The 16,590-nt window shown below is 37.3% G+C and overlaps 1 protein-coding gene across 1 annotated transcript; it reads left to right on the top strand.

The window, feature by feature from the left end:
• The first annotated feature begins 237 nt into the window (after positions 1–237).
• Positions 238–15,619, top strand: LOC100916460 (rab proteins geranylgeranyltransferase component A 2-like). Its single transcript, XM_003765631.2, has 2 exons — positions 238–329; positions 10,347–15,619. The coding sequence occupies exon 2, from the start codon at positions 10,347–10,349 to the stop codon at positions 12,267–12,269; it is 1,923 nt and encodes a 640-aa protein (XP_003765679.2). The 5' UTR covers positions 238–329; the 3' UTR covers positions 12,270–15,619.
• The last annotated feature ends 971 nt before the right edge of the window (positions 15,620–16,590 follow it).

The following is a 16,590-nucleotide window of genomic DNA, read 5'->3' as shown; positions in this document are numbered from 1 at the left end:
TTAATTTGCAAAATTGCTATCTAGCCACTGTTTTCAAATGCATTTTATGGGAGATAGGATAATACATTCCCTGGAATGAGCTATACTTGGATCTTTTGTTTTGTTTAATTTTACATGCATGCATCCACTCCCTTAACTAAAAATCCAAGAAATCTCCAAGTCATTAATCCTAGTCATTGACTTCCCATTGCACCTAATGTAAATTTGAATTTTTTTTTTTGTTTCTTCTTTCAGATCCAGTTGTGGGAGTCTCATTGTTTCCCTCACCTATCACAGTGAATGTCTTACAGACTTTCAGAAATTTCAGCTTTTGGTATTGAAAGTAGAAGGTATTTATTTCAAACACGTAAAGTGTCAAGTTTACCATCATTTTCTGTAATGACAGATGGCATTGTCTCTACTTGTGGTATCATCTTCCAAAATAACATATTCATCATGATGTTATGATTGATATTCTACTTTAAAATACCACACCATAAAGACCCACAATTTATAAGTTCTATAACTAAGATATAAGTTCTGTGTGGGATGGGTACTAGATCCCCTTACCCAAACTGACTACTCAGAGGCATCTTCAGAGACAAACAGGAACCATTTATTCAGTTCTTGCCAGGAAAGGCCCAAGCACACCTATTGAGCAGACCTAGAGCATCTTAGCTCCCATCTCTTAGCATTGTGCCTGGCCTGGTAAGCCAGAAATAATGAATTTGGTTAAATAGCAAAAGACTTGGATTCATTGAATAGATTGAAAAGGAAAAAACCATTGACAATGGTCAGCAATGCTATTTATTTCCTATGGGTCACATGGCTTCCTGAAGCTTAGGCCTAGGGTCTGACCCATTCCATCTCATAGATTTTTTGAGAAATCTTTCCCTGGTCCCATTCACTTCCTTCTCTTTTTCATGTGTTTGGAGATTTCTCACCCCAATCCTGATACGTTTCTTCCACTAGGACATCCTTGTTATCTGGGCCTTTAGGCTGGTCCCTTTCTTCAGTATTAACTGTACCCCACCCTCTACCATTTAGAACCAACTCCCACACATCAGTGGAAGCTTTCTGGAACCACTTTAGCTAAGAAATCTTGAATTATTCTAGTGATCAAGTGCATAAGCAAGCAGGTGACAGGATATTGCTACTTAAAGCAACAAGCAGGAATCAGAGAGCCAGCTTCCATCAACTCCCACTATCTGTCTTGGAAACCCTGTCATCACAGATCAACAGATTGGCATCTGGCAGCCATAGAACTACAGCACTGTGGAGGCCTGGGGGGCTCAGGGTTATTTATCCCATCATTCCCACCTCAAGCAGTACAGATTCATTTGGGACAAAGGGAGGAAGCTCTCATCTTCTGGAGCTGTTTCAGGCTGACAAAAGGTGAATTGTTGGCCCTGCCCAGTGAGGTTCAAACTGAGGAAGGAAGACAACTGATGTGTAGGTGATGGCAGCAGCGTCGAGTGCTGAATGTCAGAATTAGGTATCAGGTGATTTTAGGTTGACCAAGTGATTGGAATTTCATGGCTTAGAACAGGGGTCCTCAAATTATGGCCGGCGGGCTAGATGCAGCAGCTGAGGACGATTATCCCCCTCACCCAGGGCTATGAAGTTTCTTTATTTAAAGGCCCACAAAACAAAGTTTTTGTTTTTACTATAGTCCGGCCCTCCAACAGTCTGAGAGACAGTGAACTGGCCCCCTATTTAAAAAGTTTGAGGACCCCTGGTAGAGTCTGGAAGAAACTATCATACATAGATTAAAAATGCAAGGATTAAATATGAGCAAAAAAAAAAAAAGTGGAGTTAATACGGGGGTTACTCGGGACAGTAACCAGGGACCCCACTTAGAGGAAGGCTGGGGTGGGGGTGGGGGGAAGAGGAGATGAGGCTATCATGAATGCCTCTCATCCAGACAGCTTTTCCTAGGATAGTTACCAAAGAATGTTTTCCCAAAATTCCTGCTTTTGTTTCCTCAAAGAAGTAGGGGCAATGGGTGGGACATTGTGCCCTTCAATGAGTATGATCTCCTTTAGCAAAATCTCTAGAAGCTTTTCGGTTTTATAAGGGAAGGCTTTTACCCAATTATTACAAGTGTTAACAAAACCTAAAACAGTTTGAAGCCCCTGAAAAGAGGCATATGTGTAGGCCTCTCAGAATTTACAGGAAACTATATGAGGGAATACAGGAATCAGGAGTTGGTGAATTAAAGGTGCCATGGTCAGGGGCAAATGGGCAGCAGCACAAGCAACTGAATCTGCAATCCTGTTTCCCTTGGCCTGAAGTGAATCCCTCTTCCTTATGAAATATAACAGAAACATCTCTAGAGGTTTGGACAGCTTGCAGTAATTGTTCCCTGCATACTTAATGGGGGAATGTTTGACTGTCAAAAATCCCCTTTCTCCCCATGATAATGCAAAACATGAAAAATGTATTTGGAGTCAGTATAGATATTCATTCTCATTTCTTTCCCCAATTCTAAAGCTCTGATATAGACAAAAATGCTCCAAACCTGGTGGAGAATTAGAATCTCTAAAGACTGGTCCATGTGGAGATTAGGGGCTTCCTCAATTAAAGGGTCTAGGGCAGCTAGCTCTAAGGCAGAAGGTTCACCCCAAAGACAACAAGTTTCTCTGAGAAATAGGCAAGGGGTCTAGGATAGGATTCCAGAGTCTGAGTTAAGACCCCTAGAACCTGGCCCCGCCTTCCATCAATGTCCAGTGTAAAAGGTAGGCTAAGGCAGGGAAAGAGGTCAATTTAGCTTTCAAGGTCTTAAAAACCTTGGCCTGATCAGGTCACTTCAGGTCTGCTTCCTCTCCAAATAAGCAAATAGGAGTGAGAGATGGCCCAAGTACTTAGGCAAAGTGGGCCTTTGGACAAAGAAACTTTCACCCCAGGGAAGCAAGACAGTTAAGGGTTTTATAGCAGCAGCCAGAGAAGCTTCTAGGTCTAGGCTGCAAATCAAGATGTCATCTATATACTTGCATTGTGCCTCATGTCTTCTACTGACTACTTGCTCTGATTACAGAAATTTGCAATAAGAGGAAAAAGCAGGAACATGATTATAATATAATATAATCAGTCAAAACTGATTCTTCAGAGCCTCAATCTGAGAGTACATACATGACAGAATAAAGCATCCTTAGCTCTGACAACCAGTCATACAGTAACAATTCCATCTCATAGCCAGACTCAGGAATAATCAGGTGGGAACAAAAAAACAGAACTGGGACGAATTCCATCTTAAGCAGATGCTAAGGTTGTCCTCCCAGGTCTTGTCCAGATAACATGTCCACCTATGACAATAGTTCAGGAAGGCATCCCTCTGAGTAATTTCTGGCATTTCTCTGGAATACTGGGTTACTTATTTTTTGATCCATCAGGCAATCCTATCCAAATTCAAAATTCAAAACAATTTTAGTTACAGTTCCAAGAAATTTCATCTCAATATCAAGTTTCACCAATCAGGGACTTCAGGTCTATATAAAAACAAACAAAAGTCTTATAAATCATTGTGCATTATTTATCAAATGCACCTGCAAAACACAGTCAAAACTAAAATTCTGCTTTAGATATTTCAAGAAAGCTATAGATCATATTTGCTATTATATTCATTAAACAAGGAGACCATTATGCACTTAAATAAATATTAAATACTTTGCTGAAGACAGATGGAAATGTTGGAAGAAATAATCATTTTCAGAGATCTTGCAGTTGTAACAAGCCTCTTAAAAGTTTCTTGCATTGCTAAGCTGTAGAATCTTTGATACAGCATCAAAAGTTACCTTGCCTTAAAACAGCCATAAACTTGAAAAATAAAAACATTCACTTATTAGCATCATGTAAATGTAAGCTATTTCTTTAAACAATAAAAGCAATTAATGTTAAAGTAAGTTCATTTAACCAGCAGGAAGGATGTGAGCTCCAATGAGTGGGTTTGTTCTCTCACTTCTAAGAAGCAGCCACACCCAGTTGAGGGGTAGTGAGTTAAATTTTCACATTACAACCTCAAGTATCTTTCCTACTTTTCCTTTTCCTACTCCTCATGGAATCTCTCTCAACTCCATCATACTTCTTGAGCCTACTTCTTCTCCTTAGAGCTAACTCTTTTAGGTGCTAAGTCCCTTTCAGGATTTAGCCTGCCAGCTAAGAGCAGGCCCAATTTCATAGGGTGTTTCCTTTCCCCTGACAAATGGTATTTCCACTAGGAGCTTGCCCCTTTCCATAATAAATCTACCTTTTGCCAAAGACAATGGCCAGTGTGAATTCCTCACATTATCAAACCCCAACTTTGGGGCCTATCATCAGCTGGTGTCTACATAACTCACATAATACCTAACAATTTTAGGTTTCAATATGGCAGTATGCTTTCTAGAGCCCCCACTCTGGGGTGCCAAATATACCATCTAACTAACTTTCTGGAGGATCTCAAGACCAGTCCAAGTCCTTGGTCTTAGTGGAGGAGTGATGAAGTAGGAGACCCACTAGAATGGTCAAAGATGGATTCCTTTTATTTCAAGTGCTCTCAGCCCTTAAATACCTTCATATGATTGCATCATTTTACAGCACACTAAACATGTACCAACTAGAGAACCATTACATTACCATATCACACTGAACAAGTGCTAACTATAAGCACACCACTATTGATATGTAAATGCCTCTCTTTACTTTAGTATCTCTTGTTTCAAATAGAACCAGGTGGTCCTGCCCTCCCTGACTTCTCAGGAAGGGTAAGAGCCTTTGGGGGAGATGGGGAGCCAAACCAGACTTTGTCAGGTTCGCTCTGGGCTGAAGGGTCTTATAACTTACCCAGAATTCCCCCACTATCTGTGGCCCTCTACACAATATTACAACAATAATACCAAGTAATTTAAGTAACAATTTCACAATTTTCATAAGTGATAGCCAAATAAATAGACCATAGCCTATCACAAAAATGGATAGAATCTTATGTAATTTATAGTAATTTCCAATTTTAATGTGCACACCAATTAAAAAGTTTTTAAAAAAAATCAATACTTTACTTTGTGATATTCTAATTGAATGTTCTATTCAAACTATCAATTGCTTTTGCAAATCAATCTTTTTTTTTTCCATTTCATTGATCTTTTTTTTTTATTATAACTTTTTATTTACAAGATATATGCATAGGTAATTTTTCAGCATTGACAGTTGCAAATCCTTTTGTTCCAACTTTTTCCCTCCTTCCCCCTACCTCTTCCCCCAGATGGCAGGTTGACCAATACATGTAAAATATGTTAAAGTATAAGTTAAATACAATATATGTATACATGTCCAAACAGTTATTTTGCTGTATAAAAGAATCGGACTTTGAAATAGTGTACAATTAGCCTGTGAAGGAAATCAGAAATGCAGGCAGACAAAAATAGAGGGATTGGGAACTCTATGTAGTAGTTCATAGTCATCTCCCAGAGTTCTTTTCTTAGGGTGTAGCTGGTTCAGTTCATTACTGCTCTATTGGAACTGATTTGGTTCATCTCATTGTTGAAGAGGGCCACGTCCATCAGAATTGATCATCATATAGTATTGTTGTTGAAGTATATAATGATCTCCTGGTCCTGCTCATTTCATTCAGCATCGTAAGTCTCTCCAGGCCTTTCTGAAATCATCCTGTTGGTCATTTCTTACTGAACAATAATATTCCATAATATTCATATACCACAGTTTATTCAGCCATTCTCCAATTGATGGGCATCCACTCAGTTTCCAGTTTTTGGCCACTACAAAGAGACCTGCCACAAACATTCTTGCACATACTGGTCCCTTTCCCTTTAAAATCTCTTTGGGATATAAGCCCGGTAGTAACACTACTAGATCAAAGGGTACACACAGTTTGATAGCTTTTTAAGCACAGTTCCAAATTGCAAATCAATCTTTCTTGTCCTTGTTTTTTTTTTTTATCATCTTTTAAAAAAAATTAAACTTTTAAGATTCACAATATAGATAATATCTAAATAACTTTGGACCAAATATCATAAAACTTATACATACGTTCAGCAGAGCTGATAAAATTTTAAAGCAGAGCTCATAATTTTTACAAATTACTCAATATACATTTTAGAAAGCAACATACTTCATCAAATTAGAGAATACAAACATGTGAACCCCTATGTAAGCTACCAGAACTTTGTTTTAATAACCTATTTTTTAAAACTTAAAATCAAATCAAATGCAGATTTAAGTTTCTAGTAAGCAGTGTTTCATTATTTGTACACAAATTTCTAAGATCTTGTGTTTAAAGTAAACAAACTCACAATTCTAGCACATACCATGTAATAGTAATCACCTCATATAATTGTAAGAGATTCATCATATACAACTCGTCTTGATATCTGAGAAGGTGCCCTTAAGCTCAACATTCCTGATGTAAAAGTCAATGGTTATAAATTGTTCCTCCTTAACAAAGTTTTAGATTATCAGTAAATTCATTGTTTCATTAGGACCTATGTAATACAACAAGTTATTTCTCAGGGATAATAACCTTACAAATTCGTTTTAAGAAGCTTAATAAATTCACAATTTAAGAGGAATTCCAGAAGAAAACTCCTTTTCACTTCCTGTCTTTACTTCCCCTTTGCCCCTCTCTCCCTCCATTCAGAGCTATATACTCTAGCAGGGGTCCTCAAACTTTTTAAATAGGGGGCCAATTCACTGTCCCTCAGATTGTTGGAGGGCGGGACTATAGTAAAAGCAAAAACTTTGTTTTGTGGACCTTTAAATAAAGAAATTTCATAGCCCTGGGTGAGGGGAATAAACGTCCTCAGCTGCTGCATCTGGCCCGGGACCTCTGCTAGGGTCTCCAGGCTTTTAAAATGCAAACCCATTAAAGGTAAAGTTTTGCTCCTTTTTTTTTTTCCTTTGTGAATCAGAAAAAACTTTCAGATTAAGGTGTCTGTTTTAAAAGCAGCATAGCACTTTTCTGTTTTTTATTCCCCCCACAAATTCCCAAAGTCTTCTGTAAACATAGTCAGTGCAAAGAGATTACAATTTTTATAAAACTTTTAACTCTCATATCTCAAATAACAAATTTCACTGAACTGATTGAGTACATATTTTCTCTCTCACTCATTCACCCCTCTTCCCTAGTGTCCCTTTATTTTATGCAGTATCCTCCTCATCAAGGCCTTAATTTAGTTGAATTTGTTTCCAAATTACACAATTCCTTTATCTCAATATTAGTATTATATGTTGTTCACATCTAAAAACCCATATAAAGTTACCAAATATGAAGCAATTAAATCCAATAAAGTAGTTAACACCCATATAGCTAAGCCCTTTTGTAATCTTGAAGTAACCAACTGCCAAACTCCCCAATGATTGCTCTCAAAAATTAGCTAACTTTTTGTCACCTCAGCTTGGCCAGAGCTGAAGTCCACAGGAAAAACCCAAGCCTTTTTTTTTTTTTAAACAAAATCTAGCTCACAGAAGAGACATGATATAGATATTCTCCACAAAGACACAAGCACACACACAGACAAAAATTACAAAGAAGAGGACCGTCCCTTCCCCACAAAAAACAGCAATATCTCATCAAGTGCACGTGGTATTTTAGATTTTTGTTTTTTGCTCCCAAGATTTGATTTGGAGTGTTCCTTCCCCTTTCCCTCTGGAGACAGCAGCTCCAATTTCATAGCTTAAGATCCTGTAATATGCAGAGCCAACCTCTCGACTTGTCTCCCCAAACAGGGTCTCCCCCACGCAGCAGTCATCCAGAACGCCTCTGGTCTGTGTTGTTTATAGGATTTCCTTCTGGCTCACTAGGCAACACCCTTTAACCTTGGATTACCAAGCTTTAACAATCCCAAAGTCCCCATTAGTCTAAGAGCAACCCAAGGACACAGGCAGTGCCCTGGGGAGAGCAGCCTCCATCTCTGGACTGCTCCTTCCCTTTTATCTCTGGATTATGGGCACACAAGTTACCTGACTGTTCACTTGCCCTCAGGCTTCTTCAGAGGGTTTCCTTCAGCTTCTGTTTGTATTTGAGTGCCTCTCTTCAGGCCCATACTTCACAGAGAAGGGAGGCTACGGATCTGATCTCAAGGATGTCAGAGAAAACCCAATCTGGTACCTGCCTGCCCTGCATCAGAACCCCAGCCATCTCTCTGGGAAGCCACAGGTCCTGGACGAGCCCCCATAAACTGTGTGGGACGGGGGCTCGACCCCCTTACCCAGATTGACTACTCAGAGGCATCTTCAAAGATTTATTCAGTCCTTGCAAAGAGAGGGCCAAGCAGACATAGAGCCTCAAAGCTCCCATCTCCCAGCATTGTGTCTGATGTCCAACCAGAAATAATGAATTCCTTTAATAGCAAAAGACTCGGGTTCATTGGATGGACTGAAAAGGAAGTAATCATTGACCAATGGTCATCAATGCTGTCCACTTCCTGTGGGTGATGTGACTTCCTGAAACTTAGGCCTAGAGTCTGACCCACTCCATCTCATAGACTTGTTGAGAAATCTTCACCTGGTCCCATTCAGTCCTGTGGTACATACTTATTTAATGCCTTACAGAAGATAGGCTTTCACAGTATGTGATTTTATAGAGTGAGATCTTACTCTTTTACCTTAATGTTTAGACTGTTTCATTCTAACTCTTAAGGTAGAAGGGCCGCAGGTTGCTGGGGCTGTATATAATGAGTTCTCGCTAAAGAGGATTTCATTTGCTATACTACTTCATCAGGCAAAAGTGGGAGATTTGAAAATAATACTAGCAGTTTGATTTCCCAAAATATTACAGATAGATACAGACTTAGTCTGAAAATATCTTTAAGTCATATGATAGAGTATAAAGTTCATAGTTCTTACTAGTTCTGATGTTTAAGATACATGAAAATATTGCAATTTCACCTGCTTTCTAATAGACTTCTTATATAGGTTGAAGTTCTCTAATTCAGATCACTAAACTATCCTTCAACATCTGATTGAATGATTTTTGAGCATTTTTATCATCATCCTCATCATTATTTTTGTTATATGTTTATCATAGAGGATTCAGTGAGCATGCTGGAGGTCTTTGTTTAGTTTAAAAAATATTTATTACAAGAGATATCATGACATTAAAAATGATCTTCATTCTTGCTACATAAGTAGATTACTTTGTTCTCTGAGCTTGCATATTGCTTATATGTTCTATGTCACACAGACATATCAAATTCTTAGGCACCAAAGGTGTCCACATAAAAAACTGTAATGAAGAGACAAAGATAATTTATAATATTTAAATTCTATGCAACAAGGTTCCTGGTTAAATGGAATTAATTATTTGCAGAGAATTTTTAAAAGTTTAAGAAATAAATATTTTATTTCTCTGACAATTTTCTTTTCATAATTAGTACAAATGCAAACTGAATCCATCCAGTAGTTGAATTCTCCTAAATGATGTTTGCGTAGTGGATTAAGTTTTACAAACTACTTTACAAATTTTATCTTAATTGATTCCCACAATAACCCTAGAAGGTAAGAAGAAACTGAGGCTGAGAAAGGTTACATGACTTGCCCAGAGTTAGACAGCTGGTATCTAAAGATAAATTTAAATTCAAATCTTATTTGCTCTAAGTTCCAACATCATTTATTCTGCCACTTAGCTTCCTGCATTATACTACTACTATTATTATTACTGCTGCTACAACTACTTATTATTGCTATTATGGAAACTCTGAACTCCCAAACTCTAAATTCCCAAATTTTTGGCATTTTGTTTGGACTATGAACAGCACACTGCTGAATACAAAGTTTATGGGGAAAACACATTTTCACAAAGCTTAAAAATTTAAAAAAATGACACTCAACCTGAGACAAATTGTCCTTCATTCCATCGCAATGACCTCAGAGACATCCAGCAGCACCTTAGATGGTCTCAGAGAGACAATGTTGTGATGAAAGTAATGAAAAGTCCAGGCATGAAGTTAGCAAAAACTAGTTTGAAGGCCTTCCTTGGACACATAATGACTGTGTGACCCCTGAGCAAGTCATTTAACTTATTATTATCATAATCAGCTCTCTTATAAAGCTGCTTGAGTGGAGGGAGTTTCCAAATCAAGAGTTCTTGAAAATAATAAATTTACATACCTTCTTACATACTACCACCAGCAATAGTATTACCACCACCACCACCACCACTACCATGGTTACTACTGCTGTTGCTGATGCTTTTATTTTTACTTGTGAATTAATAGACCAAATTAATGATTTCATGTTGCTCAATTAACTGTAAGTTCATGTATTGGTATATTTTAAGTTGTATACTATTTTTTGTTAATTAGCATAATTTGTGTGATATATATGTAAGTGATACTAAAAAACGAATGGTAAGATGTGATTCTTTCCCTCTCAAGATGGCAGATAAACTCCCTTCAGAATTCGATGTGATTGTTATCGGAACTGGTTTGCCTGAGTCCATTGTTGCAGCTGCTTGTTCAAGAAGTGGCCAAAGTGTTCTACATGTGGATTCAAGAAGTTATTATGGAGGAAACTGGGCTGGTTTCAATTTTTCAGAACTATTATCTTGGATAAAAAAATATCAGGAAGAGAGTGATGTTGGGGTCGATTGGGCAGCATGTCAAGAGCTAATACTGGAAACAGAAGAAGCCATTGTTCTTACAAAGAAAGATCAGACCATCCAACATGTAGAAGTCATTTGTTATGTCACTCAGGATTCAGATGATCACATTGAAAAAGTTGGTGCTTTGGAGAAGAATCCTGTCTCTGTGATGTCTCCTAGACCAAATGACCCTCTAATCACAATGTACACAGCTTGCTCTGATACATCTGAATTGCCATTACCACACAGTGAGTCAGAGACTGCACTAGAAGGCCCTGAAGTAGATGTGATGCTAGAGAAAGAATATCATGAAAATTATACAGAATTTAGCCAGTCAGCCTTGGAGCCGGAAAAAGCTGAAAATGTACCAATCATAGAAGATGTTGCTGCTACACCCAAGAAGAAAAGAATTACTTACTCCCAAATTATTAAAGAAGGCAGGAAATTTAATATTGATTTGACCTCTAAGCTTCTTTATTCTCGAGGATTGTTAATTGACCTTCTAATCAAATCAAATGTTAGTCGTTATGCAGAGTTCAAAAATGTTACTAGAATTCTTGGATATCAAGAAGAGAATGTGCTACTGGTACCTTGCTCCAGAGCAGATGTTTTTAATAGCAAAAAACTCACTATGGTAGAAAAAAGAATGCTGATGAAATTTTTGACATTTTGTTTAGACTATGAACAGCACCCTGATGAATACAAAGCTTATGAGGAAAGTACCTTTTCAGAATACTTAAAAACTCAAAAACTGACACCCAACCTGAGGCACTTTGTTCTTCATTCCATGGCAATGATTTCAGAAACATCCAGCAGCACCTTAGATGGCCTCAGAGAAACGAGGAACTTTCTTCAATGTCTTGGGCAATATGGCAATACTCCCTTTTTGTTCCCATTGTATGGTCAAGGAGAAATACCCCAGGGTTTCTGTAGAATGTGTGCAGTATTTGGTGGAACATATTGTCTTAACCATGAAGTACAGTGCCTTGTAGTAGACAAAGAATCTGGAAAGTGCAAGGCAATCATAGATCGTACTGGTCAGAGAATAAATGCTAAGTATTTTATTGTTGAAGATAGTTGCCTTTCTGAGAAAACATGTTCAAATGTGACCTATAAGCAGATATCGAGGGCAGTCCTGATCACAGATCTATCTATACTGAAGGCAGATTCTGATCAGCACATTTCCATTTTGACAATGCCATCAATAGACCCAGGGTCTGCTCCTGTCCGCCTCATTGAGTTGTGCTCTTCAACAATGACATGCATGGAAGGAACATATCTTGTCCATTTGACTTGTGCATCCTCAAAAAAAACAGCAAGAGAAGATTTAGAATTGGTTGTACAAAAATTATTCACCCCATATACTGAAGTGGAGCTGGACAAAAGGGAACAAGAAAAGCCAAATCTTCTGTGGGCCCTCTATTTCAACATGAGAGATTCTTCAGGCATTAATAGAGACTCCTATAGTGACTTACCTTCAAACATGTACATCTGCTCTGGACCAGACTGTTTTTTGGGAAGTGAGCATGCTGTTAAACAGGCTCAAACATTTTTTCAGCACATCTTGCCAAATGAAGAGTTTTGCCCCCCTCCACCAAATCCTGAAGATATTATATTTGATGGAGATAGTGGGCAACCAGAAATTCTTGCATCCAAGCCAGACACTGCTGAAGAAGTCACAGGCCAAAGAAACCAAGAAGAACATGCTCCTGAATAGATGACACATAGATAGGGAGCCCTACTTCAAAAACTGTATCCAGTGGTCAAACTGTCTTAATTCAAGAAAAGTTAGGAAGACTGAAAAGCAAGTCACCTTGATTTACAAAATTACAACATATTAAAAAACAAAAAAAAAAACAAAAACAGAAGAGTTTTTTTCCTCGCTTGAAGAAGGGATACAAAGTCAAGCCATTCTTCTAAAACACATTTTTTCTCCCTGTTTTAAGATGTCAAAATTTTTGAATGGACAGCTTTAATTTTATAATGTTTTATCTTCCCAGAGTAACACTAATCAGGATAAGGGATCTGATGAATCTGTTACATAATATTCAGTTAGTTTTTCTTTTACTTCCTTTGGCATCTTTAGAAGCACCAAGATATGTTTACTATTGATGTTTTCCAGAAACCTTTATACTTGAGTTAATAAGAGAGTTATCTTACTAGCTAATAGTATATTGTTTAAGAAGAATGGTTATCTTCATGCTTGAATATTTTTTCCCCCTCAGGAGGAAACCTCAGTAACTGGGATCAGAAGCAGCAACAGCTTTAAGAAAAAGTTTTGTGTGTGTTTCTGGGCACTGAAAAAAAATAATGGGGTAGACTTGGCAGGAGTAGCCATGGCTAGTTCCTTAAAAAATTGTTTGCAAAGTTACTTTTACAAAATCACATGGAAAAATAGATCATGAAAAATATTGTTATCTTATTCTCTTCAAATAAATGATGTGGCATTCAATAATAAGCATAATTTTATTTGAGGCAACTATGTAGTGCAGTGGAGTTAGGAAAGCGTGAGTGAAATCCTGAGCAAGCCACTTAACCTTTGTTTGCCTCATATTCCTCACAAAGTTGTTGTGAGGATCAAATGAGATAATGTTTCTAAAGGCACGTAACACAGTAGCACAGCACTACATCTAACATGTAGTAAGCATGATATAAATATTTATTTCTTACTTTCTGTTTCAAATGTTGATGGCTTCTATACACGAGCATTTCTATAACTCTACCATTCTTTAATAGAAGGTTATCCAAGATGTAAAACAAGACATTTTTTCCAAACCTTACTAATTAAAAAATAAAATGACAAACAAAATAAAAGATTAATTCCCAGAGATAGAGCCATAGAGAAATAAACCATTGCTTCCACAGGATAAGAAACCAAGAAAAACAATGTAACAGTATTAGGAATTAACAATGGAGAATGCTAATCCTTATTGTGATCACTGAATATCCCTGTCCCATTAGCCTAGGATTTGCAAGTAACCCAATGAATTGTGCTCTGAAATTACTCAGTAATTCTCTTACTTATGTCTTTTGCCAGTATATGTCACCCCTGTCCTTAACCCAGTATCTATTAGCAGACCTTTATGTAGAGAGGAAAACAAAAAACAAAAAACAAAACCTACAGCTAAGAGGATAGGGCTTTGGTTTTGCTCAGACACTCTCCAGTTTAGGAAACTCCAAAATGTCAGAAACTCTGCCCGTATCTATCATCCAATCACCTTTCCCAAACCTCCATATAATACTAGTCATGATTCAGTACAACCAGAAAAATTTTAAAAATGGAGAGAACTGAATCAAGAAGTATGTACTAGGCCTGAAAGAGAATTGGAATATAACTAAAGTCAGTTCAGTCCTCAAGGAAGTTACTTGGAGTAAATTCTAAAGATCAGTGAAAGTGAATTCCCTAACTTGGGAGGAGATGAAAGACTAGGTTCTAACAACCTGTCTGCCAGTGACAATGCATCTCCCCCAAAAGAATGTCAGCTCCTTAGGGGCAGGGACTGAATTGAGTGGGAAACACCCTATTCTGTTAAACATTTGATAGCCTCAGCCTTTCTTACCTCATTTTTTTTTTTAAAGAAACAGTGTTTTAGAAACCTCAGCCAATGAGTAAAGAATCTAGGGGATTGGGAAGGGAAGCTCTTGTTGGGGAATAAAAAAGTATGCCCTTTGCCTGAATGTGTGTTTCTCTCTAAAACTAGGCTTTGTGTGTCAGAGACTGCACCCTTTCTCATGAAAAAGAAAAATATTTTCCTGCAATCATATTCAGACTTCTGGTTGTTTTAGTGATTGCTACTGTCCCACATGATGCAAATATTGCAAATATCTCCAAATCAATATTAGCAGACTAAGCAAATTGATGCTTGATGAAACTGAATCTTCTATATTCCCAGGAGAATATGGAATTGCTAATTATCAAATAAAAAAATGAATATATGGTGGCTATTCCCACCCTCAAAGCCAGAGACAAAAACAGATTATGAATAGAAATGTAATCAAGAACAAGATGATGCAAAAAAAGCAAAACCCAGTAATTTTCAAAGAATACATAGTCTACATACAAGTAACATATGTTGATCTCAAGGAAAAGATGCACATAAAAAATTTAAATATTTTGTAAGCTCTCAGGAGAGCATATTTAAGTCAAAAATCTGAACACTAAATGCAAGAAACAATACAAAAAACTGCCTTAAATTTATCAACCCAGAAAACAAAACAAGTCAAAAGAATTCACAGATCATTTGCTTGAAGGAAAAAAAATACATGATGCAAATCCCCAGACAAAAGTTGTCATTTCCAATTTTGCTAGAGGCTCTGAGAAAGATGTTGAAATGTAAAGAGAAAAGTTAAATTTGAATAAGATGAGACTATTCCCTATCCATCAGGAACTATAGAAGGGAATGGAATAATATATTCTGAAAGGCAAAGAAAGCAAAGATGCAACTTAAAATGACATACTTTAAACCTGAATCTAATCATTAATGACAAAACAAATCAATATTAAACAAAATAGAATAATTTGGAGAATTACTGTCCTCAACCCTTCTTCCTCTTTCCTGTCCCCCTCCCAGATACTCTAGATAGGAGATTATTTGACTTTCAAATACTACAAACAATAAAAATGCAAGATATGTAAATGAATGCAACTAATAAGGATAACATAAGTAATAGTGAAGTTAATAAAAGAGCAAAAATTATACTATAGAAGCCACTAAAACACGATGAATCATATATTTTCTGATTATGAATGTTATGTAAATTGTCCCTCTTTAACCTTTGAGGGGGCCCTGAAACTATTTCCCCTCTAATCTGTGAGATAAAGGTGATTGGGGTCTCAAGGTCTTCCCTGGGAGTGACACACTCTTTTGTCCTTAAAGGAAACTCCCAAGATAAGTAATCTCTTTTCAATTGGAAGTCTAGGCCTGGGGCATAATCAACATTGAGTGGCTCAAACTCCCAGTTAAGTGATCTCCTTCAATTGGAGATCTCAGTCTGATAGTCCTCTATTGAGTGACTCAAACTGCTCCCAGTGGCTCAAACTCCCAGTTAAGTAATCTCATTCAATTTTGAATTGAATTGAATTAAGAAGGCTAATAAAAAAGAACTCTGAACCACCAATCTTTGTAGATGTTCTAACAGGACCATGCCCACTGTTGAAGATATTTTCTTCTCAGTGTAACCCACTTTTGCTTATTCCCTGACCACTAAGAATGCTGACTTCCTAGCAAGCTATCTTCTTAGGGGAAATAAAATTCATTTTGCCACAGATTTAGGGTTTGTGAATCTTTCCCATAGGACCTGGGGGACCAGAGAGGATCTCCCACTCCAATTCTCACACCTCATCAGAAGGAAAGGTTGGAAGGGAAGTGAAAGGTAGAGGATAATGTGATAAAATCACCCAAATGATATCTATGAAAAACAAAAGGGAAAATAACATTTACAGTTTCTCTGAAAGAAGCCTGCATTGGAATTGGTAAGGTGACAGAAGGAGATTGAAATATTGTTAAAGAAATGATGAGAGGGTGCCCCACTAAACACTCTCTTTGGAGAATAGTTATATGTTGTGATGGATGATGAACAATGGTAAAGGACTGAACAAGGAAAAAAGTGCTTACTTACAATTTGTCTACTAATTCAGTGAGCAGAAAAACCACTCCTCTAAAAGGGTGTTGTTGTTCCATGAAGAACCAATAGCCTTAGCCAAATGAAATCAAGACTACTAGGGGCAACCAGCATTTAAAAGGATGACAGGTCATGGACCCAGAGGGAAGATTGCAAAGGGGAAAGACAATGATCATGAGAAGAGTAGAGAGCAGAACTGAACAAAACAAATTGGGACATAGGGAAATTTCATCTTATTACTTCTCTCAGAAGTTGATGATTCCAACAAAAGAAGGGGAGCAGGAAAGAAGAGAGTGAGATCTACTAGATAATAACATAGAGATTGTTTATAAGAGGAGATTAAAACTGCATGGTTTTTGAATATTTAATTCTATAAGGAGCAAAAAATGATTGAAGAAGGAAAAAAATAAATATAA

Source organism: Sarcophilus harrisii, chromosome 3 (genome assembly GCF_902635505.1).
Source record: "Sarcophilus harrisii chromosome 3, mSarHar1.11, whole genome shotgun sequence".
NCBI lineage: Eukaryota > Metazoa > Chordata > Mammalia > Dasyuromorphia > Dasyuridae > Sarcophilus > Sarcophilus harrisii.
Note: the sequence above shows the minus strand (reverse complement) of the source record. Positions and strands in the feature narration are given on the sequence as shown.

Excerpts from the sequence above, each read along its gene's own strand:
- LOC100916460 (XM_003765631.2), top strand. The coding sequence starts at position 10,347 with ATGGCAGATAAACTCCCTTCAGAATTCGATGTGATTGTTATCGGAACT.